Source organism: Quercus robur, chromosome 9 (assembly GCF_932294415.1).
Source record: "Quercus robur chromosome 9, dhQueRobu3.1, whole genome shotgun sequence".
In the NCBI taxonomy this organism is placed as follows: domain Eukaryota; kingdom Viridiplantae; phylum Streptophyta; class Magnoliopsida; order Fagales; family Fagaceae; genus Quercus; species Quercus robur.
Window position 1 is genome coordinate 6,947,269 of NC_065542.1, and position 25,419 is coordinate 6,972,687.

Here is a 25,419-nt window from a genome sequence, read left to right on the forward strand (position 1 = left end):
GAGTTACCGCACGCTGGTGACTGGTTTCCCAGTGAGAGACTTTCTCAAGCCATGCTCTGTCGGCAAGCCCCTTTTAAAGGTGCTAATGGCGACGTCATCGTGATTTCCTTCTACCTCGTTGTACATCTCCCAATATCTGTCCGAGTAGGCCTTTAGCGTTTCTCCTTCTCGCATGGACAGGGATAAGAGGGAATCGAGGGGCCGAGGGACTCTAGTGCTGGTGATGAAGCGGGAGCCAAAAGCCTGCGTCAACTGTTTAAAGGAGTCTATGGAATTTGGTGGGAGGGCATCAAACCATCTCATGGCCAGGGGCCCCAGGCTGGATGGAAACACCTTACACATTAACGCCTTGTCCCTGGAGTGGACGGCCATCCTTTGGTTGAACTGGCTCACGTGCTCCACTGGGTCAGTTCGACCATTGTACAGGGTAAACGTTGGCTGATTAAACCGCCGAGGGAGCACCGCCCGCTCTATTCTACGGGTAAATGGCGACTGGGAGATTCGATCCAGGGCCTTGCTCATGGCGTCATTGACCAAGCCTTGGTAAGGTGGGCTTTTGCGACCGCGTTTGTGAGGCCGCTCTTCCTCATAGGAGAACGTCTCGCTTGGAGGAGTTCTCGTCCTTCGTCTGTATTCATCATCCTCACCACTACTAGTATCCGAAATGGGCGAAGGATGTTTTTGCTGGGCTCGACGCAGCTTTTTCTTCAAATCCTCAATCTCTTGCTGTAGAGCCTTCCGCTCGTTGTGCTGGTTGGACGCGTGATCTTTCCCTTTCGAGCGACTTCTACTCGTGTGAGAGGTGTTCACACTGCCCTCTCGTTGATTATCTTGGTCCTTTGCTCGTTCAAGGTTTACAAAGTTGTCCTGTCATTGAGATTCTGCACGTCCGGTTTGGCGCGGACCTGATCCTTCCATCCCTTACTGCTTCACTTGTCGAGACACAAGTTCTCCCCACAGACGGCGCCAATTGTAGGGGGCGGTTTTGGGGCTCAGGCCCAACAAGCGGGTGGTTCTGGCCCAAAAGTCCCTTAACAATGAATTTGTAGAGAGTAGGTTAAAGAACTAGGTCTTTGACAGAGGAAACGTAGTTATGAACAAGCCATGCAACCAGTTGGACGTAAGGATATTCCTCCAAGCTTTTGGAATAACAGTCCTTGGGGCTGTATCTTCTGCTTCTTGTCTCTAACTCCTTTCTCTTTTTCTATCTTTTTCTTCTTCCCGCTTGCGATCCCCTTTCCATGGGGATTTCCTTCTCTTATATAGCATCCTTCCTAAGATCATGACCTTACACTTGTCAACCATCTGACCCTCTACTTGAGTGCCTGTCCCATAGGTCATCCTCCCTCTTTTCTGTGAGTTGCACTGGCCAAGATAATACTGCGTTCCTGTCCTTTCCACATTAATGCGGCTGGAAAAGTAGTTCCTTGGCATTTAATGCGGCAGTTGTGGTTGCCCCCCTTCCTGAACGTCACGCACTATTCCTTCGTATTGGGTGACTTTTCACCATGTATGGAGTGTGAATCGGACACCCACTTGGCGAGTCCGAGGAGGTACTCCTCCTCGGACGCCCCTAAGCAGACCCGGCCCAACATGGTTGGGATGGGATATCCTATGCCCATGCCTTTTCTTCTTGTCGTGGTTGGGCTGGGTACATGTACTATGGCCCAACATCGGCTGACGGATTTTACCCCCACAATGTTGATTTTAAAATTTATGTTGATAAACATAAAATTTCATAAATTCATAATTACATAAATAATACAAATATATATTTTAAGTATAGAAATATATAAATAATAGTAATCTCAAAATGGTACACCGGTATTAATCAGTACTGACATATTTCGTTCCCCTGGCCAAACTGAAACAACCTTAAGTACAAAATTGACTCCCTTGGTTCATGTTCATCTACAATTTAATTATAATAGAGTTGCTCACAAATTATGTGAGTCAACTAGGGATGGCCAAAGCTTTAGGGGCGGCGCCATGTATAATTGAGGGTGGTCACAGGACCACCCTCAACTTGGAAAAAAAAATTATAGTTAAAAAAAAAAAAAATGAAATTCTAAATTAATATGGGTTGTTGACCACCCTAGAAAAAAACTTGACCACCCTAAAAATCACTTGAGCATCCTAAATAAAAATTTGCCCATTATAAATAAAATTTCACTTCTCTAAAATTTTGGTCCATTGAAGATTGAACCAAAAAATTGTGAGAAATGTTATATTCACAACATGTTCTCAATGCTTTCATAACAAATTTTAAGTGGCAGGTTGTTATTGGTGGACAATTTTTTTTTTAATGATATGTAAATTTAAACTAGTAACAATTGCCAACTACGATTTGTGGTGAAAATATTGTGGATGTAGCAATTCTCAAAAATTGTCTAAACAAAAAAATTAGCCTAAAAGCCCAAATCAAATGTTTAATTGTGATATTTTAAATTGTGTTTTCAAAAGACATATTTTAAAATTGCAATTTTGTAAATAAAAAAATGCATATTTTCCAATAACGAGTCAGTTAGTGCTTGCTTTAGTCTTTAGCTAAATTTATTGGATTTATGTGATACACCTTGTACATACACATATGCACTAAGATAATACATCAATACTTTATTGAACATGATTAATGTAACAGTTTAATGCCGAAGTTGAATATGATGAATGAACTTGTAGCCTACCCTTTATTTTTTTGTTTGCACTATGGACAAATTTCTTAGAAGGAAATCACTTTTATTGTAAAATTTATCTTCTAAGCAAATTCGTATTCACTTGAATAATCTTCTTTTAGATCTTAGGCTATGAGAAAAAGTCTCATCTTTTCATCCTAATGATCGAGAGAAAATAAAAAAGAGCATATTTACAATAAGATGTTCACGTCAAACTCTTAGCCATGATTTCCCTAAAAAAGAAATTAGTGGAGCATTGCATTTATTTAATCCAGATTAGCTTAAAGAATACAAAATATTGGTTGGAACATATCATAAAAAAGGATGATGCATTTTGTTTATATTGTTACTTATTTAGCAAGATGTTGGTAATTGAAAGGGAAATTGGTAGTTTAATGATTACTTGGTTCTTTATATTGAAAAAGATGTGGCTAATAGCATTAATAATGAAGCTATCATACAACAATTTCAAAATATGAAAAATTTGTAGGAGGAAATTATAAAACTTTATGTATATGTGACGTCAGTTTTTTTATGTCAATATATTCAAGTTTTATTTTATTTAAATTTTGTTTAATTTAAACTTATTAATGACTGCCCTGAACAAAATTTCTGGAGCCACCACTGCAAAGCTAGCTTGGGATACAGCGTATGAGCTGAAAATGGATGTATTCAATTTATGTAACTGTGCCTGTTTTTTTGGTAGCCTTTTTTTCATTTAACTGTAGTTGAGCTTCAGTCTAACTTAAATAAACTATAGCTTAATACATTATGCAATTTTTTTTTCATTTTTTTAAATTTAGTAAATAATGGTTTTACTGCATAAATTAATAGAAAAATAGACAAATGAGGAAGAGTTACTTAACCCAACATTCTTTTATTATATCCCAAACCCTCTAAATTTAAAATGAGTTACATAAGCAATCATTTTATTTTATTCTAGTTATGATTGCAAGGAGATAACCATAGCAAAATGACTAGTACTTCAAGGCACTTGCAAACAATTTTTTTTCTACTTTTCAACTCCAAATTCTTTTTGGAGCTCTTCAACCACATTTTTGTCAAGTTGGAAGGCCTTGGTGAGAACATTAGGATTAATGGGAGGATTGGATCCAAAAACAGCATCTGCAATTGTGATTACGCCTGCATTTTGGCTGCTTAAACCAGAAATGGCAATTGCATTAGTTTTTCCCACATTGAATTGGAAGTGAATGAGACCGACTGGAAAGACAAACACATCCCCCTTTTTTAGAGTTTTGGTGAAGAGACGATTATCTGGGTTGGATGTTACAAAACCAACGAAGAGAGTACCCTCCAAGACTACTAGAATTTCAGTGCCACGAGGGTGAGTATGGGGAGGATTTTCTCCATATGGTGCAAAGTCGATTCGAGCCAGAGATATGCCAAGAGTATTGAGGCCTGGTAATGTGTCTACATTCACAATAGTGACGTTTGACCCAACTTTATTTTCAGTGTTTCCAGCAATGTTCAATCCCTTGAAGAAGAAATCTTCAGGTTTGACAAGCTTTGGATCCTTGCAAAACTTTCCATTAACGAATACTGCAAACACGAATTTTTGTTATGGACAATTTAAAAAGAATGCTTAAGACTTCGATGCAGAAAATAGTAAGGCCAGGTAGCTAATAATATTTCTTCCATTAATATTCTGGTTAGTGTAGATTCTTCACATGAGAAAAATAATGCAGAAAGTTGAAAAAAGAAAAAGAAAAGTTTGTACCAGCTGATTTGTAGTCCGAGTAGTCCTTAAGTGCAACACAGAAGTCCTGCAGGGGATCGGGGTCAGAGGCAGAGACAAGAGAGAATGCCAGAGCGAAGAGGGCAACAGTTACAATGTAAGCTTTCCTCATATTTCAGGCTTACTCTATCTTCTTTTCTATATATTTTTGTTTCGGATGAGGGATGAGAAATGTTGCATGGAAGGCATGTCTATTTATAGATAAGACACATTGAATAGGTCTGGTTTTCCGTACGTGAATAATATATAGACCTGTTCAGTCTTCAATTATTACCAATTCTCTTTTGATTGCCAAATTATTCTTTAACTACTACCCTGTGCCTTAAAGTTTCAACAAATAAGACCAGTTCAATGAGAAATTACAATTCTATGTTTCTACGGCACAACCAATAGATTGAATTAGTATGTGTACTAAACCTGTACTTTGTTCCTTAAAATGTACTTCATCGCTCATCTCTGTTCACAATTGATCAAGCTCTGAACTAATTGAACACACCATGTCTTGTATACAACTGATTGGATGTGTTGGTATTTCAAGGAGTTGTTAATAACTTAATCCTTTGGTGGAAAGTTTCTGTGTGGCTTTTGTTTGCCAAAATTAATTAGAATGGTTGATAATTACTATTGTAGAACCAATAATTAGATGGATTCAAAGCTTCTAGTGTATTAGGTAACTGCTACAATCAACGTTGATATGAAGATAGTCTTTGTCCATGGGAAGATACTTAACCTTTCAAATGTGTTAGGTCCATGTTTTTAGGTTGAAAAATATGAACAACAGTAACAAATTAGAACCCAGTTTTTCTAGTTTAGTGTATAAAGATTGGTACTGTAACAATAAGACAACTAAACTTTTTATGTTGTTGCAACTAGACCTCTTCTTTGCAAATTTTTAATGATATGGAGCAAAAAGAGGTTAAATTGCGGATGGAGTTATGGGGGTCATGCTAGTACAGTGTCAAAGTCTATTTACCACATTGGCAAAGAAAAAATAAGGGGTACCATTTGGTACTTTGGCAGAGTTTATGTTCTAAAATAAAAGCACTAGGGCATAAGGGCATTTAACACAAAATGTTTAGTGATTTATCATTACTGATAGTTAAGACAAACATACCTATATATATAAATGTTTTTCTTTTATAAATCTATATATGCATATATAAAAACTTATAAAGGTTCAAAATGGAAGTTCTCTGCGAAACTTGTTTCACTAGTGCCACCATTATGAAAATTTGGTAAATGACTAACAGCACTAACTTGCGACCAGATTGTTTAGGAACGAGTTACAGTGGTTGAACTGAGAAGTCAAAGCTTTAATGGACTAGGCCTCACCACAGAAAAATTAGTCACATAACAGAAACAGGGGGAACAAAAAACAATTTACCAATGGCACAATCAAATTCTCCCGAAGGCACATTGAAATCAACTTAAGAAAAGTGAGTCATATCACACCAAAAATGGAGCCACTCCCTGCAAGGGAGAATCCAATGGAGAAGGCAAGAAAACATGAAAGAATTGTGGAACCATCAACTGAATGCCCTTCATGCATCACACATGGGCCCTGCTTAGGCAAAGATTCATACATTACTGTACCATTGCTCATGTAAATCGACACAAGTCTTGAGTAGAAAACCTTTGTCCACAGAAGCGCAGCATAACCATTCAAAACAAAAATTATTGTCCAACTATCAGACTCAAAAAATACTAAGGACAAGTTAACAACAAAACCTACATAATTCAAACCTAAGCATTTTAAAGATAACTCCTTTGACAACAACAGTTCTTTTTTGAAGATAATGGAAGAAGCAGAACGGTGGGGGGAAAGGCAGTGGGAGAGATGTTAGATGTAGATGTAGTTATTGAATTTGGATAGAAATAGGAAATAGTGGAGAGACAAGCAAGTTGTAGTTATTGACACTAATCGCAAACCCACATTATGTGTGGGAATAAATAATTATTTTGTATTGTAATATAATGTATCGCTTTTTTCTCTAAATTTTTTGATGATTTGTTCTCCCTAAAAATTAAACAATTTTTATTCGGTCCGATAAGGTCCACTTGGTCAATTTCGGTCCTACTTCAGTCCATTTTAAACTAATTGGGCCTTAAACAGATTATTTTTTAGGTTTTCCTTTCAAGTTTAGCTCAAAAATTCTTTTTTTTTTTTCTTAATTTTTGGGTTGACAAGTATGAAATTTTATTACATTTGGTCTAAACTCTTTAGTTTTGAGTTAAAAAATACTATAAAATACTAAAATAGACATTAGAAATTAGAAATATGAGCCAAAAAAATGCAATAAAAATGATAAATATTCAAAAGTCTTATTCAGTCCTCATTGTATCTATTTTGTCCAATCAGTCCTCTTCGGTCCAATTTGGTCCTATTGGATCCTATTTTGTCCATTCTGTCCACTATAGTTCAATTAGGTCCAATTCAATCCATTCAGTCCACATTGGCTCTATTCAGTCCGCATTAGTCCTATTATGTCCGCTTTGGTTCTATTCGGTCCATTTTTTCTACTTTAGTCCTATTCGGTCCATTCTGTCTACTTTTGTTTTATTTGGTCTTATTCGGTCCACATTGGTCCTATTCAGTCCATTTTGTCCACTTTGATCCACTTCAGTCTTATTCAGGCCATTCGGTCTTCTTTGGTTCATTCTGTTCATTTGGTCCACTCTGGTTCTATTCGATTTAATCGGTCCACTTCGGTCCTATTCAGTCTACATTGGTCCTATTCAGTCCACTTCAGTTTGATTTGGTCCTGTTCAGTCCATATGTCAACTTCGGTCCCATTTGGTCCATCTTTTTCCTATATGGTTCATTTGGTTCTATTAAGTCCATTTGATCCACTTTGTTCCATTTGGTCCAATTTGGTCTATTCTGTTCATTTTGGTCTATTTTGATATATTGTTGTGCACTTACATAATGGTAAAAGACATATTTGGGTTGAAAGGACCTAATCTAAATCCAAATTTATTAAATATATATGTAATCTCAAACTCGTAATATCTAAAATCTTAAGTATAGCATTTATTATTACTACATTTTTGTTGATCCACATTAATGAAGCATTTCCGTCCACTTCGGTACAGCTAATTTAAGTGAAAGTCCATCTAAACACAATGGCTATGAGTATACAAATGTAATCTTTAGGGCAATTATTCATTTGTTTTAACGTCGTTACTTTTAAATGAACAACACGATGGCTATGAATATACTATATGCATATGCATTGATACACATAAAGATATACAATAAGATGCATAATATAATTCCTATATATATAATTTAAATACTACTGATAATCATTTTTATATTTTGTTAACTATTTAAACAAATTTGTATGGATATTACTAGGTATAAAATGTAAATTGTCCATTTTTAAAAAAAAAAGAAATTATTGTGAAGCACTTTTTTAATGATTCATTTATTCTAAACTCTTTGATTTTTATACTTAATAACTCACTTGAATGAATATTTATGATATGGTCTCACATTTAATTCTAAAATTAAGATATAAAACTCTTTAAGAATTCTAATTTGTGTTTCTCTCAATTTCACTTATTATTATATATATAGAGTGCATGAGGTTGATTATATATTTAAGTAATATATATATATGTAAGTATAATTTTTATTTAAATAAATTATTCAAATTATATATTCATTCTCTTAAAAGAGATTATCATGATAATCAAAATTCATATCAAGCTTATACTGAATATGTATAATTTAGGCAAAAAACACATTTTCGTTCCTACATTTTCACGCAATTCCCACTTTGGTCCCTAAGTTTTTTTTTTACCGCTTTTAGTCCCTATTTAGAAAAACGCCTTCTGTTTTAGTCCTTTCTGTCAGTGCTGTTAGGGCACTGACCTACGTGGCAAACGGAATTATTAAAATAATAATAAAAAATTTTATTTTTTCATTAAAAAATGCCAAGTCTGCATTTAAATTTTAAAAAATAATTTATTAATTTTAATTAAATAAAAAAATAAAAGACAGAAATAAAAATAAAAAATCACATTAATTGAGATTAAAGTATGTCTTGAGCAAGAACAACAAGAACACAAACTCAAATCTAAGAACACAAAATTAAAATCTAAAAATCACAAACCCAATAAATAAGAACATCAAATTAAACCTGAACAAGGAATTAAACATGAAAACAAACACAAAACCCAAACCCAAAACCTCACAAACCACTCCGTCTAACCTAAACACACAAAAAGAAATTCAAAACCTCACAGACCACTTCGTCTAACCTGAACACACAAAAACAAATTCAAAACCTCAAATTGCGGCCAAATTAGCTCTAACCAAAACTAATTCCCTCAAAGCTGAGATCGATTTTGGTATCTCTCTGTTGACTGAAACTTTTTCTCTCTAAGGTTTTTGGATCTTGGTTTGATCTGGGTTAGAGATAGTGAGAGGCTGAGATGGTTTAATCCGGGTTAGAGAGAGATGCTGAGATCAGTTGCTGGTGGCGGCGCAATGCAAGACCAGTGACAGCCATGGCTAGTGGCGGCGCAATGCAAGACTAGAGAGATGCTAAGATCGGTTCTGTCTCTTTGATCTAAATGAAGAGATTCGGTCTCTCCCTCATGAGCACCACTGCCAAGACAGCCACCACGACCACAAAGCCAAACCCAATGACATCTCGATCTCTCCCTCTCTTCGATCTACACGATTGTAATGGGTTTTTGCTATTCGGTTTTCATTTGGGTTTGCTTTGTTGGGTTTGTAAATTTGGTTGAAGGTGTGTAAGTTCTTTGTGTTTGTTGAAGGTCTTTGTGATTTGAATCTTTGAAAGTCTTTGTGTTTGTAATGAGAATGTGAAAGAATCGACTGAGTAATTGTTGAATGTCTTTGTGTTTTGTAAATTTGTGGGCATGTTGTTGTGTTTTGTAAATCTGAGTGATTCTATGGGTTTGGTTGCTAAGGAAATGTAAGAAAAGAGAAAAAAAAAATTTTGATTCTTTAATTTTCTGGGCAAGGTTGGATGATTGACCGCGAAGAACACATGTTCTTCAAAAAAAATTGTGTTCTTAGATCTGAGTTTGTGTTCTTATTGTTCTTGCTCAAGACACACTTCAATCTCAATTAATGTGATTTTTTTTTTCTGTTTTTTATTTTTTATTTAATTAAAATTAATAAATTATTTTTTAAAATTTAAATGCTGACTTGGCATTTTTTAATGACAAAATAAAATTTTTTATTATTATTTTAATAATTCCGTTTGCCACGTAGGTTAGTGCCCTAACAGCACTGACGGAAAGGACTAAAACAGAAGGCGTTTTTCTAAATAGGGACTAAAAGCGGTAAAAAAAAACTTAGGGACCAAAGTGGGAATCGCGTGAAAATGTAGGGACGAAAATGTGCTTTTCGCCTATAATTTATTCTATAAATTTTATTGTAGAGAGAGAAAGATTACTTGTGATTGGGAACTAAAAAATACAATAACAAAATGTATGAACCCAAAATAGAGTTTTAAAAATCACAATGATTCATCAATATAAAATAGATTTGCAAAAAAGAATAAAAAATCAAGAGAAATAAAATAACCACTTTTCAAGAGAGAATGTGAGAGAGAATAATAAGAAATTTAAAGAAAATAATATGGGAATAAAAATAATATATATATATAGTAATAAAAACCAAATTATCCAAGCCATCCAAGTCATGTTATGTAATTATATTCTTATATACTATCTTTTTAATGCATTATGATTACATCTATGAAATCAAAAAAATATAAAAAAAGATAACAATTTAAAAACACAAAATTTAATCACATCAATTCAATGTAGAGTTTCAAATAATACAAAAATTCATCCAACCTAAAGTAGAGATGCAATAAAAATATTTAAAAAAATCTGCCAAAAATGAGAGAGTGAAAGATAGAGAAATGACCTTTTGTGTGTGGGAAAACTATGTATAAGATGTGAAAGAATTGTAAATTTATAAAAAGAGGAGGGGAATAAGAAAAGAAAAACTAAAGGAAGATAAAGGGATAGGGGAAAAGTGAAATTAAGATAGATGGTAATGAGGAGATGAAAAAGGTAAAAGGGAGAGGAACAGTTAGAAAAAGTATAATAATAAGTTAGGAAATTAATAACAAAGAAAGAGAGTTAAAAATAAGATGGAGAATGTTGAAAATTGGTGAATGATGTGGTTGTTGAAGTGGCTCAATAGGAGCGTAGCAACAACAAATATTACACTTTAGCTTTTAAATATACTAGTCTTTAACCCGCGCAATGCGCGGGATATTCCTAACAATGCAACTTATATCGTAGAGGCATTTTTTTTTTTTTGGATTAGTTTTCTATTATTTTTTAAAAAGTCAATACTTTCTATTCAACCCAATTCAAGTCTGATGCAATTTCTAGTTACAATTTATCCTTGATGCAATTGCAATAAAATATATGTTTCCTTCAAGAAAAAAAATAGGAAAGATAAGTTATTTAATTATTTGTGAAGCATTTGGATTGGCATTTTAGAGCTTCAACAATTATGAGGGAAGCAAGTGGAGAATTATTAGTTAAACTTTCTGCTACTTCTATTTTTTGATTGTTGATGGAGTTGGCAGCCTTTGGTTTTCCTACAACAATTTGTTTTTTGTTTCTTACAATGTTTGACATTTAAGGAAAACGATTCATCAAAATGTGTAAAACATATCCATATTACGTACTTTAAGCTTAACTTTCTTATGCAACTGAAGCTTAATCAAATAAAGATGTGGACACTTTTATACTAAATTATATTCATAGTGAGCTGAAAACCATTAAAAGTGCAACTATATTTTTTCCCCAAACCAATACATGTCATGATCATCAACATGAAAATTCTCTTCAAGAATGAAAAATGCACAATAAGTTCCTTTATTTATATATTTAAATTCAGCCATGTGAGTTTAAGTGTAAAAAGCACTACAATATTTAGACGTGCAGAACCCAAGAGATCCCCCTACACTAAGCCAGTCAAAAGCATTGAAGTAAGTATCTCAATTCTAGTATGTTTACTTTAAAATTTTATTTATGTAAAACTACTGCTGGTTTGTTTTCATTTATATTTTAAATGTTTCCTTGAAATCAAAGTAAATAAGCAGATCATTGACCTTTGTGAACAATGACAACTCCAGCCCTACAAAGTATAACTATAAGGTGGTGGTTATGGTCTGGAGGCATTCCTCTATGAATATTTCAAACATATTACCAAAAAAACAAAAGAGAGAAAAAGAGCCTTGGATCGAAAAGATAGTAACTGGCATCATACAGCTATGGGCCATTCTTGGCCTTCTCTTTTGTAGGCGTCTATTTTATGAGTCAATAATACAACCATCTTTTAATACCTCTGAGTCTATAGTGCAATCATCTTAATGGTATTAAAAGTCAGAGGATTTGTTTTGCACGTATATATTTTCTGAACAACATAATTCTAAAGAATTAAAATGCAAGTCCATAAGACATTTTGTCAAACACGTATCATGCTACAAAACTCAGCCAACAGTCAAGCAAACACTGTTAACTCAGTTAAGATAAATCTGTTGTATATTAATTAGCAGCCCAAGTATTAAAACAATCTAAATATCTTATCATTTGAATTATAAGTCTGGAGTACCCCAAAAAATAAATCCAAACATTCCAAGCAAAGCCAAATCATTTCAAAGGCTGCAGAATGAAGAAGTAACTGAATTTAAAATCAGGAAAAAAAATTGACTTTTCTACTTTCTACTCTATACACAGATGGAAAATCAATGACAGATAAACAGGGAAAAAAAATCTAATAAAAGCATCATACATAGGGGAGAAAGAAGAATAGATCAAGCATGAAAAAAGAGTAAGAAAGCAAAAAATCTGGAGAACATTAATAGAACAAATCTAAAGGTCTAAAGCCTTCTTCACAATTGTCTTTGACAATGATCATAATCATTGCCCACTACCTTATCATTCCACAGTCGCCACATTACAATGAAATTTTCAATGCCACATATAAAGTCAATATATATTCCAATCTGGATGCCCACCAAAAGCCAAACACAAACAGAGAAACCAAGATATTGAATCAGAAATCTAACAAAAAAGCAAAAGACGCTATCAAATATTGATTCAATCTGCTCTCTACGATGATTGCAAAATTACCCCCAAAAAAAAAATCATCCAAATATCCAAACCAAAACCAAAGCTAAGCAAAAACAAATTATAACCAAAATACCTTTATTGAAACCATATTTAACCCAAAATCCTCAATCAAAACCCTATAATCAACACAATAAGAAATAGAGAAAGCAAAAAGGTAAAGGAAACATTAATGAAAGACATTTGAATCAAAAAAAAAAAAAAAAAAAAAAAAAAAAAAAAAAAAACAGAATACATTAGAAAGCAAATAGAAAGCCAAAGGTTATATACGCCAAGGAAAAACATACAAAGAAAGAGCACCCAAAAAAAGAGCATTACCCCATCAATTATCCATGCAAACTACTGGCAGAAACAATATTTGATTAAGAGAGAAACCAAAAAAAAAACATTATGCTAACCCCCTCAATCTTCTCATCGTTAACCAAATCCTCATTCGTTTTCTTGACTCCCGGCTCCGTCTTCATCTCTTCATTCACATTCGGCTTGCTTTCACACACTAATTCCTCTTCCTTCACAGGATTCTGAACCATTTCAACCACTCCACCTTCAATTCCTCGTCGAAAACCGGCATTGACTTGTCCTTCTTGGAACCCCCTTCTCCGACCAATTCCCTAGGGTCTGTGCACGAATAGCCGTCGGATCAGATTACCGAGGTTCTAGGAGGAAGCGTTTGAGGCTGCCTATGAGGATTTGACCAGTGATGTCTTTGGTGTTAGAGACGGTGCTATTACTGAGATCGCTAAGATGTCTGTGCGCTCCATTGATCTTGATCCCACTCCCGTCCAATCAACGGTTCGTATTCCTTCTTTGATCTACTTCTTTGATTGTTTTGGGTTTCAGTTTTTGATCTCTCGATCTCTCTCTCCTTCTCTGTTCTCAGTAACGCAAGTGTTTTTTGGGAGTATTGTAAGCCCTTTTAATTGTATTTTAACCGGTTAGTATTTTTTTTTTTTTAATCGTTGTTGTAGCCTTGCCAAACAATATAATGTACCGCTTTTTAAAGTTATACATGTCTGAATTTTAGGTAGGCACTTTTCCTATTTGTCATTACCTCCTTAATTCTAGGGACTTACTTTCTCTCAGCTTCTGCTATTATATATATATATATATATATTACCTCCTTAATTCTAGGAACTTACTTTCTCTCAGCTTCTGCTATTATATATATATATATATATATAGATATAGATATAGATATAGATATAGATTGACATTATCTTATGTTATTCTAATCATATTATGTATTTGTGGGTTCTAGATAGTTAAATTTATAAATTCTTTGATAGTTGAATAAGAGATTTGAGGGTTCAATCCCTTCCTGCACCAAAAACTGATTCGTATCTTGGTCTGATGATAAAGAGTTTTCATCAAGAATGGCCACCATAGGTTGAAACTCTCTCTCAAAAATAAATCTATATTTAAGCTGATGAATTTTCCTATGCATTACACAGGTTAATGACTAGTTGTAAAAATTTTCTAGTGCATCAAACGGGTTAATGACTTGTTGTAAAAATATAACAAACATTAAGTTTTTCTATCAGAATATTTAGCTAGAAGGCTGTCCAAATAATTTATCCCAATTTTAGTTTTTACCAATTATTTCAAGGAAAGTACCGAAGTAAAATGGATTTTAAAGTGAAAACAAATGACGCCATTTTGAACCACAAAAAGTTATCGCCCTCCTATTCATAACTTTTTTTTGCAACCATTGGGAAAAACATCAAAAAAGAATCCTTTATTTATTTATTTTGATAATACAAGAATTTGGCTTATCAAAAAAAAAAAAAAAAAAAATGCACTTTGTTTTAGTGATGTAACATGTTAGACATTCAATTTTTGGTTTTCTATTTTTAAAGAAAAAAAAAAAGGTGGTGTTTAAGCTTGGTACGAATGTGATTGTTGACTACATTTCAACTTTCTAGAATATGCTAGGTCGTATATGCCTAGGTTTCAAAATTCAAATGTTTATCTTAACTTCTGAGTGTAATCCATTGAGTTTTGGATAACATCAATCAACATGAAGTTGACAACATCAAGCTCTCCAGTCTTCGCCTGCACCATATGGAAAATAGGTTTCAATAGACTTCAGTTCAGCCTGAGCTTATGGTCAACTTTGTTTATATTGCAAATATGATTTAATGAAATTAAATCTGATTGTTAATGCATTGATTACTCTTAACTTACACTATTGTTAGGTTCTAAGTACTTAGGAACTAATGTATCAGAACTCTATTTTGTACTATTGGCAAACCATGATCAAAACAGATTTTATAGTCTTGTTTAGACTTGCACAAAGTGAATGCATTTTATGTAAAGTTGGAATCGAGTTGCTGCAGAAGTTATAGTATGATTCTGCCTGGCCTGATCGATCGAGAATTAGGCTCGACTAATCTAAATTTGGGCAAAATGTTTTTCTGCAGAATTTTCCAACTCAGCCCTAAGCCCATATAACGTGTAGGGTTTTATGTTTTGCCCTAAGTATAAAAGGGAAAACCCTAGCCACGTTTTAGATGGCACTTTTTGCTTAATTTGTGTGTGAATCTTTTGTGAGATCTAGATGTATTTGCCTTCACACATGCTTAGGATTATCAAGAAGGAGATTTCATTGAGAGCTTGATGATCATTCAGTTACTGCAATAAAAGTTTAAAGATACACAAGCAGGAGTGTTTGCACTTGCTGGAGAATCCAAGAAAGATGGAGTCCGTGGTCTCGAAGCTGTCACGTGGTCGTGTCAGTAAGTTTCTACTGGTGGGTAGCAATAGGATGTTAGTGGTCTAAGTCGCTATTGTAAGACTTCGATTCTTTCGTAGTGGATTCAGGTTTACTTTGAGGATAGTTAGGTTAAATCCTCCCCAGGTTTTTACAAGTTTGGTTTCCTAGGTCATCATATCTTTGTGTTCTTTATTTTCTGCACTTTACATTGATATGATTATATGATTGTGTTAACCTAGATTTGAAACTTGGACTAAGTAATCACTTGGCTAATTAACTTGGTTAATCCGGTTGTGTTTTAAGGGGTCTAAAAATGTGCAAGTGGTATCAGAGCAGGATGCTCTCTTATTGAAGATCTTTTGATCTCTGAGCTGATCATTGACCCCTGTTGTCATGGAACATGGACACTCTCTGGTTATTCCTCCTCACTTTAATGGGAATAATTATGCTTATTGGAAAGTAAGGATGAAAGCATTCCTGAAATCAATTGATGAGAGAGTCTGGAACTCCGTTGAATATAGATGGGAGAAGCCCACTACTCCTGTTAGTGAGTGGCAAATTTCTCAGAAAGAAGCAGCAGCCTTCAATAGCAAAGCTATGAATGCAATTTTTAATTCTGTTTCTATGGAGGAATTTAAGAGAATCTTTAATGTTGAGGTTACTCATACTGCTTGGAATATCCTCTAGACTGTGCATGAAGGCACAAAGGCTATCAAAATCAATAAGTTGCAGCAATTAACATCTAGATTTGAGAGTATTAGGATGTCTGATGATGAATCCTTTAATGAATTTTATGCCAAACTTAATGACATTGTTAATTCTGCATACAACTTGGGTGAAATCTATGATCAACCTAAAATTGTTAGGAAGATTCTTAGATCTTTAACTAAAGACTTTAGACCCAAAGTGATTGCCATCACTGAGAGCAAGGATGTGGACTCCATCTTGTTGATGAACTTGTAGGATCTCTTCAGTCTTATGAGTTGGACCTACCCAAAACTAGCAAATCCAAATCAATGACCCTTAAGTCTGTTGATGATGTTGATGTTGGTGGATTTGATGATGAGCTCTTTGCTATAGAGATTGCTTATCTTGCCAAGAACTTTAGGAATTTCCTTAGAAACAACAACAAAAGGGGAAGAGGTAAGAACACTACTAAACCTAGAAATTTTAGGAAGAATGATCCCACTAAGGTTAACAACACTGAAAAACCTAGAGAAAAAGTAGGTCAATCTTCTAATAATTCTTTGGTTCTTAATGTTTTGGATGTCAAGGGTATGGTCACATGAAATCTGAATGTCCTACATACTTGAGGTCTAAGGGTAAGACTATGGCTGTAACCCTTAGTGATGATGAAGTTTCTGACAATGACTCTGGTAGTGATGAGGATGGAAACTTCATTGCTTTCAGTACTACTGTTGTAGTTGATGAAAGTGTTGCTGTTGAGGAGAACCTTTTTGATGGGGAACTCTTTGAGGATGCAGATTTATAAGAAGCCTACAATAAACTTTACAAAGTTGTTGCAAAGGATGCCATGAGTGTCGAATTAGGCTTAAAGAAAATTGCATCTCTTGAACTTGAAAAGAATAATCTGCTTGTGAAACTGTTTGATGCTAATGAATTGTTGAATAATGTGAAGATTGAGAATGTGCTTTTGCTTGATAAAGTTAAGAATTTGGAACTTGGATTATCTGTTGCTAGAGAACAAACTGATAGGTTTGCAAGCTCCAAACTTGATCACATCCTGAGTGTTCAAAAGTCTCCTTGTGATAAAACTGGCTTAGGTTTTGTAGAAAGCATCTCTGTGCCTGCACCCCATTCCACAAACTTTTTTCCTTCTTCTTCTTCTGAACCCCCTGTGAGTGAGGTTGTCAAATCCTCTGTGAGTGAGGCTAAATCTGTAGATGTTACACCTCCTAGGAAGATTAGGGTTGATCTTCATGAGTATAAACCTAAGGCTCCTAACCCTCTTAAGGGCAAGACACATAATAAGCCTGCATAGGTTTGTCATTTTTGTGGAAAGTCTGGGCACATTCGTCCAAACTGTTACAAGTTGCAAGCTGCTAAGCGAGCAAACAAACCAAAAGTACTTATGCCTCAAGCATAAGATCTTGTGGTACTTATTGGTGAATTGGTAAAGGCTCTAAACCTTTATTCCAATCCTGGAATAGGTAATCATTCTCATGTGAATAAGAACTCCAATACTCGAGGCGCATCTAACAAGTTTTGGATGCAAAAGGCTCAATCTAAGTGAGTCTTTCTGACATGGTCCTTGTACTTCATTGCTCTACTCTTTGTGACCATTGTTCTTTGTTTTTTTTTTTTTTCTTTGTTTCTAGGATTTGCATCGCATTTCATTCTAGGTTTTTTTTTTTTTTTAATTAAAAAAAAGGAAAAAAAAAAAAAACAAAAACAAATTGTGTTTTGCATTTATTTTCTTGGTTACTGAAAACAAGGTTGGTAAATTTATTTTCACATAACATGTCTTTGTACCTTGTTTAGCTTGGATAAGCTTATTTATTGCACTTTACTAGTTGAAGCTTTGTAGTGCATGTTGTGTGGGAAAGATGTTTATAGTTTTTGATCACTTTGTCTTGATCTTGAAGTCACATTTTTTTTAACTGTCGTATTTGAACCTTTGGAGAAAGGCATAAATAACTATCTCACCATTGTTCACTACCCAATTATGAACACCTTAGTGCATATCGTAAGATTTTGTGCTCGAGAAAGTGTAGCACATGCACAAAAAGAAAATAAGGTGCAGCCTCAGTTAAATTCCTTAAAATTGGTGTGTACATTATTGGACTTAAAGTTAAATCAATCAAATAAAATTGGTGTGTACATTATCCTGGCTATTTTAATAAGTTTCTGCTAAATTAAAATTTGTGTGTTCAATATGAGGCAAATCAAGAAACTTACATGATTGCAAGCTTATGATCTAGGAGATGTGGAAGTTATATGATGTAACTCTTTAGGTGATAGTCTCTTTCAAACTCTATGTGATGAATTTTGTAGATTTTGAGTTTGATTTCTATTCACATATTACCTCACATGTAACTCAAGCTTTTGCTAGTTGCACACACTACACAAGTTACTCTTTGCTAAACTTTGTTCATGTTATTGCGTGTTTTTGGTTTGACCAACCAAGTTTGAAAAATTCCTTGAGTTTTATGCAAAACATATTTGATGCTTGAGAATCTAAGAAGAATGGTTTGAAAATCTTAATTTTGGGAGAATTGGGTTTAAAACATGTGTTTTTGAAAAGCATTTTATCTCATACTCATGCATGTGTTTCAAATAATACAATGCTTTGAAGAGTTTCTGCGTAAAAATGCTGTGTTTTTCAAAAAATTGATTTTTCCAGAATTTCGACCGATCGAACCTATTTTTCGATTGATTGAAATTGCGATTAAAATTTGCTATGAGTCTCTGTCAGTTTTAATCGATGCTCAATTGGTGTTGGATCAATCGAAGCATTTTCGATTGATCAAATCTAATTTTCGATTGATCGAAAATCATATGGAGAGTTTTTTAAAACCTGAGTTTCTCACATGTTCATACACTTTTTCAAACCTTTTTCAAACTCTTTCTCTCTCTATTCAATTGGTCTAAGGCTCCAAACAAGTTTTTTGTCGTTTTCCTCCATAATTTTTTCAAGGTTTTCCTTCTACAAGGCTGGTAAGACTATTTTGCCCCTTCTTTTTTCATTTATTTTATGTTTTCATGCATAAAATCATGCTTTTTGGGAAAATTTTTGAACCTCTTAGTTTTTGGTTTTTTGTTGATTCAAGCCATATTTCTTGAAATTGATCAATGGGTTTTTGTTATAATCTGTTATATAACTGATCTTGATGGTTTAATTTGATCAATTTGATGGATTGTGAGAAATTGAAATTTCTAGGGTTTGAATCTACTTGATTTGGGGTTTTTGTTCGAATTGAGTTTAATTGATGAAATTGCCTTGTTGGATTGACTAATTTGATCATTATAAACTGTTTTTTAACTTGTGTGATGATCAATTGGTCAATTTAGTACAAATTGAACAAGTGGTTTTTCAAAATTTTGGGGTTTTTGTTATAAACTCTATGCTCAAGCCAATTTTGTGATTCTAAACTTAAATTGAACTTGTTATCACTGCGTTAGAGCATGCATCATGACATTTATCTGTTCATGCATCATATAGATTGTTATTTCTATATTTTTTTAGTGCTAACTTGCAGTCTGCCCTTGGTTTTTTGTTTTGTTTTGTTTTTTGTTTTTTGTTTTTGTTTTTTTTTTTTTTTTTTTTTTTTTTTTTTTTTTTTTTTTGTGCCTTGTCCTTACCCTAGCACCATGACTAAGAATACTAGAGCCAATAGGAAAGCCTCCACTTCTTCTGATCCATCTTTTGAGAGTGATAGGTTTCCAAGCGTGAAAAACCAAGAGTTGTTTGAGAAACTAAACCTTAAGAGAAAAATTTAGGCTGAGCGTAAGGTTTTGCTAGATGAGTTAGATCCAGCCATTAGGGCTAATTTTAAGCGTCGGGGTTGGTTGCCTCTTTTGGATATAGACCATCCTCCTCTTGCTACCCTAATTAAAGAGTTCTACTCGAACCTCTCTATTCACGTCTATGATTCCAACACTTCAGTAAAGAGTTGGATACGAGGTGTAGAGTTCACCATTGCTTCTCGTATAGTGGCTGATGCTCTTGGGGTACCCGTGGTCCCGAACCCTATTTATCTTTATGATGAGTCTCCTCCCTTAAATGACATCATGTCTTACATCACTGGTTCTTCTATCCGATGGGGTTTTGATCCTCGGATCACTTCTGCTGAGCTCACTGAGACTACCTATCTTTTCTTTAGGATAGCGTGTCATTCCTTGTGGCCTATCTCTCATCTACACATTCCTTTGGAGCGATGTACATTTTTGTATGCTCTTGTTATGGATGCTCCTATTTGTTTTCCTCATCTATTTCTTTGTTCTTTAAACGAAGTTCATAGGAGTTTCTCTACTGCTCATGCTCTTTTTCATCCTGTTTTCATTCATAGTATCTTGCTGTTTTTAGGTTTAGATGACTTCCCTGCTTCTGAGCCTGTACACATAGTAGCTCCCATAGGTGCCACCTTTCTTAGCTAAAGGGCTGTTCAGTTGAGACTGAGCTCTAAATGCCCTAGGCTTGAGCCTTCTAGTACTGCACCCCCTCCTTCTTCTGCTACAGGCACTACTTCTGGTGAGGCGTCTGCTGATCCTATAGATGCTGCTGCTGCTGCTGTTCCTCCACCATCTACTTCAAATGACTTTAACATTCGTTGTACGTTGGAGACTGTCATGACCGTTCAGGCGGCTCATGGTTAGCTTTTGGTGGATATGCTTGATGAGATCCGTGCTTTGAGAGCTGATCTAGAGCATCTTCGACGTTCGCCATTGCCACCTCCTTTTGATGATGGATTCTGATTGCCCTTTGGCATTCCATCACAAAAGGAGGGAATATATTTGAGGAGTACTTTGTAGAGGAGATTTTTGTTTTAGGGGGAGTTTTTTATGTTTTGGGGCTTGTGGAGTTATTTAGATTGTATCTAGGTGCTTCATTGTGTATTTACATTTTGCTTTGGCTCTTGATGTATTTTTGATAGGAGGAGATACATTGTTTTTGTTTATATGTTTCTTGTTTCACTACTTATTGATTTATATTTATGAGTTATTCATGATATATGTCTTTGTTTTGTGTTTTGAGAAGTCAAGAATTTATTTTTGTTTTAATTGTATTTTCCATACATGCGTTTATGCGTTTGTTGAGTATTTCAAGAAATATACAGGTTAATTCAGTCATGCTGCTGTCTACTCTTGCAACTAATAGATAGTAGTTAGGTTGGATTTGTTGTAATAGGCATTATTTTTGTAAAGGGCTTTTCTTTGTAAACTTTGAGCATTTTAGTTTGTGTTTTGTCACGGATTGCCAAAGGGGGAGTTTGTTAGGTTCTAAGTACTTAGGAACTAATGTATTAGAACTCAATTTTGTATTATTGGCAAACCATGATCAAAACAGGTTTTAACTTGCTCAAAGTGAATGCATTTTATATAAAGTTGGAATCGAGTTGCTGCAGAAGTTATAGTATGATTCTGTTTGGCTCGATCGATTGATCGAGGATTAGGCTCGACCGATCGAAATTCAGGCAGAACGTTTTTCTGCAGAATTTTCCAACTCAGCCCAAGCCCATATGACATGTAGGGTTTTATGTTTTGCCCTAAGAATAAAAGGAAAAACCCTAGCTACGTTTTAGGTGGCTCCTTTTGCTGTGTGTGTGAATCTTTCGTGAGATCTAGAGGTATTTGCCTTCACACATGCTTAGGATTATCAAGAAGGAGATTTCATTGGGAGCTTGATGATCATTCAGTTACTGCAATAAAAGCTTAAAGATACACAAGCAGGAGTGCTTGTACTTGCTGAAGAATCAAAGAAAGAAGGAGTCCGTGGTCTCGGAGCTGTCACGTGGTCATGTCAGTAAGTTTCTACTGGTGGGTAGCAATAGGATGTTAGTGGTCTAAGTTGCTATTGTAAAACTTCGATTCTTTCATAGTGGATTCAAATTTACCTTGAGGATAGCTAGGTTAAATCTTCCCCAGGTTTTTATCGATTTGGTTTCCTAGGTCATCATATTTTTGTGTTCTTCATTTTCTGCACTTTACATTGTTATGATTATATGATTGTGTTAACCTAGATTTGAAATTTGGACTAAGTAATCACTTGGCTAATTAACTAAGTTAATCCGGTTGTGTATTAAGGGGTCTAAAAATGTACAACTATTTTTAATTCATTTTATGCCAAAAAGGATAGAAGAAAAAAAAAAAGATAAAGAAAGTGATAGATTTTTTTTTCCTTCTTTCTGGGAATGAAGAAAGTCATAGATTTGGTTGGCCTTCCAAGCTTATTATTCATGGCCAAAACTTAATTACAATTTTTCAACGTGCCTAAGTTGAAACACATGTTAATAATCTATATTGACCATTATAGTAGAAAATGTATTATATTTTTTAAGATAAATTAAATTAAATTCACTTATAATTAAGAAAATATATTGCATCTAACTAAGAAATTATATCTAAGTTTTATCAATTATTTATTTTTTAACGACATTTTTTTTCTTCTTCTTAATATTCTTTAACCAATTCTATCTTTACTACTTTTCAACTCACATGATGACCAAGACAAATTTGAAGTAGGCGAATCGCCGAAACTCAAACAAGGAGCCTACCGCCTGCATTATACGTAAGCTATCCTTAATGCTAAAGCCACTCTAATTTTATTACAACAAGTTAACAAATTGACATAACAATCAATGTAATTGATGGATTTCAATAACATAATAAACAATATAATTTTATTTTGTTGTTTTGTGAGACATGAATTTATAAAAGTTATATAGTAAAATCTTTATTATTCCTATTCTCTAGCATTACACGCTTTGAAAAAATGCATTGATTTCCATTTTCTTTTTCCTTTTTTGTTCTTTTAGCAATAAAGAAATTGTTAAAACTTTCAAGTTCAAAACTCCTATATTCTCAAAGGGGCTACACTCTCCAATTTATGCCAATAATTAAATCACTTGAACTTGATTTATTTTATAATTGGAAGAAAAAAAAAAAAAGTGCAGTATGAACCATGTCAGTTTCAGGATCGAATATTTAGTTTACAATTTGGTATTCAAGATGGAAATTAGGTCATATATAAAGAAATTTAATGCGGCACTATGTGTCGTACGACAGCATGGAAAATTGAAGTACATGACAAAGATTAGGCTAATGATGAGAGTTCCAACCCCTTGGACATGCAGACAATTTTATTCTTCTTCTCATGATGAAAACACATAATATCACATAATAAATTTCTTGAGCACAATTTCCACGTATTTCTTCTAATAAAGGAACAACAAATTCTAATCTCATTTCTATTTTAGAGACTTTTATCACCAAGAAAAAAGTTGTTAAACTCGTGTCTTTATCTTCAAACTTGAATTCCAAGAAATTATGACTTAGTCTTCTCGATATGTTTTTATCCATGTATAATCTTTCTATTCACGTAAACAAGACCCAGTAAAAATTGTTGGTTAACGAGGCATTACAAGCCAAGGGCCAACACAAACATGTAACAGATTTTAAAGTAAGTTTTATCACTGAGAGGACTGGTATTAGTTCCGTCAAAAAGTGAACAAGCAAATGAATGGAAAAGGTTTTGCTGCATACTTGTATGCAGTAATTAGGTGCTGCCGCTGTAGAGTAATTATCTGTTAATTTGTTTTATGTGTCTGAGTGTATGATAGCATGTAGATTTTATGTCTTACTTTGAATGGATTAAGTCCTCAGTTTTAAATTTGAAGATTTATTTTGTTAATTTCTGTAACTACTGTGGCTGTCGATCCAGGCTGGACCAGGTTCATGTACATGAACCTGTTTTTCAATTTAATTATTATACAACACTATTATAATTAAATTGTACATGAACATGTTCATCTACAATTTAATTATAATAGTGTTGCTCACAAATTACGTGAGCCAGCTAGGGATGGCCAAAGCTAGCTTGGGATACACCATGTGAGCAGAAAATGGAAATATTCAATTTATGTAATTTTGCCTATTTTTTTGGTAGGCTTTTTTCATTTAAATGTAGTTGAGCTTCAGTCTACCTTAAATAAAATGTATCTTAAAATATTATGCACATTTTTTCCTTTTTATTTTAATTTAGTAAATAATGGTTTTACTGCATAAATTAATAGACAAATTGACAAATAAGGGGTACTAAACCCAACATTATTTTTATATCCCAAATCCTCCAAATTAAAAAAGAATTACATATATAAGCAATCGTTTTATTTTATTCTAGTTATGATTGCAAGGGGATAAACATAGCAAAATAACTAGTGCTTCAAGGCACTTACAAACATTGTTTTTCTAATAATTGTCATCTTCAAATTTTTTCTGAAGCTCTTCAACCACATTTTTGTCGAGTTGGAAGGCCTTGGTGAGAACATTAGGATTAATGGGAGGATTGGATCCAAAGACAGCATCTGCTATTGTGATTACGCCTGCATTTTGGCTGCTGAAAGCAGAAATGGCAATTGCTTTAGTTTTTCCCACGTTTAACTGGAAGTGAATGAGACCAACTGGAAAGACAAACACATCCCCCTTATTTAGAGTTTTGGTGAAGAGGCGATTCTCTGTGTTGGATGTTACAAAACCAACAAAGAGAGTACCCTCCGCGACTACTAGAATTTCAGTGCCACGAGGGTGCGTATGGGGAGGATTTTCTCCATATGGTGCAAAGTCAATTCGAGCCAAGGATACGCCAAGAGTATTGAGACCTGGTAACATGTCTACGTTCACAGTAGTGACGTTTGACCCAACTTTATTATCTGTGTTCCCAGCAATGTTCAATCCCTCAAAGAAGAAATCTTCAGCTTTGACCAGCTTTGGATCCTTGCAAAACTTTCCATTAACGAATACTGCATAAAGGAATTTTTGTTATGGACACTTTGAAAAGAATGCTCAAGAATTCAATGCAGAAAATAGTAAGGCCAATTAGCTAATAATATTTCTTCCATTAATATTCCGGTAGTGTAGATTCTTCACATGACAAAAATAATGTAAAAACTTGAAAAAGAAAAAGAAAAGTATGTACCGGCTGATTTGGAGTCCGAGTAGTCCTTAAGTGCAACGCAAAAGTCCTGCAGGGGATCGGGGTCAGAGGCAAAGGCATGAGAGAATGCCACGGCGAAGAGGGCAACAGTTACAATGTAAGCTTTCCTCATATTTCAGGCTAACTCTATCTTCTGTTCTATATATTTTTGCTTCGGGTGAGGGATGAGAAATGTTGCATGGAAACCATGTCTATTTATAGATAAGACACATTGAATTGGTCTATGGTTTTCCATAAGTGAATGATATGTAGACTTGTTCAGTCTTCCAATATTACCAATTTTCTTTTTGATTGCCAAATTATTCTTTAACTACTACCCCATGCCTTGAATTTTCAACAAATTAGACCAGTTCAATGAAAATATATTACAATTCTATGTTACTACGGCACAACCAATCTTAACAACCGATAGATTGAATTAGTAGGTGTACTAAACCTGTATTTTGCTCTAACACTGTACATCATC

The 25,419-nt window shown here is 34.2% G+C and overlaps 1 protein-coding gene across 3 annotated transcripts; it reads right to left on the reverse strand.

The window, feature by feature from the left end:
- Nucleotides 1-3,514: 3,514 nt before the first annotated feature.
- Nucleotides 3,515-25,125, reverse strand: LOC126700518 (germin-like protein subfamily 1 member 13). 3 transcript variants are annotated; one of them, XM_050398695.1, is made up of 3 exons: nt 24,936-25,125; nt 24,619-24,759; nt 3,530-4,091 (listed from the first exon to the last, which is right to left on the reverse strand). In XM_050398695.1, exons 1-3 carry the CDS (start codon nt 25,063-25,065, stop codon nt 3,685-3,687), a joined length of 678 nt encoding a protein of 225 aa, XP_050254652.1. In that variant the 5' UTR covers nt 25,066-25,125; the 3' UTR covers nt 3,530-3,684. The 3 variants fall into 3 exon arrangements, with proteins under 3 accessions (XP_050254654.1, XP_050254653.1, XP_050254652.1); XM_050398697.1 differs by lacking the exon at nt 24,619-24,759 and having other exon boundaries at nt 3,515-4,232; XM_050398696.1 differs by lacking the exons at nt 24,619-24,759; nt 24,936-25,125 and adding an exon at nt 4,411-4,603 and having other exon boundaries at nt 3,517-4,232.
- Between the last annotated feature and the right edge of the window lie 294 nt (nt 25,126-25,419).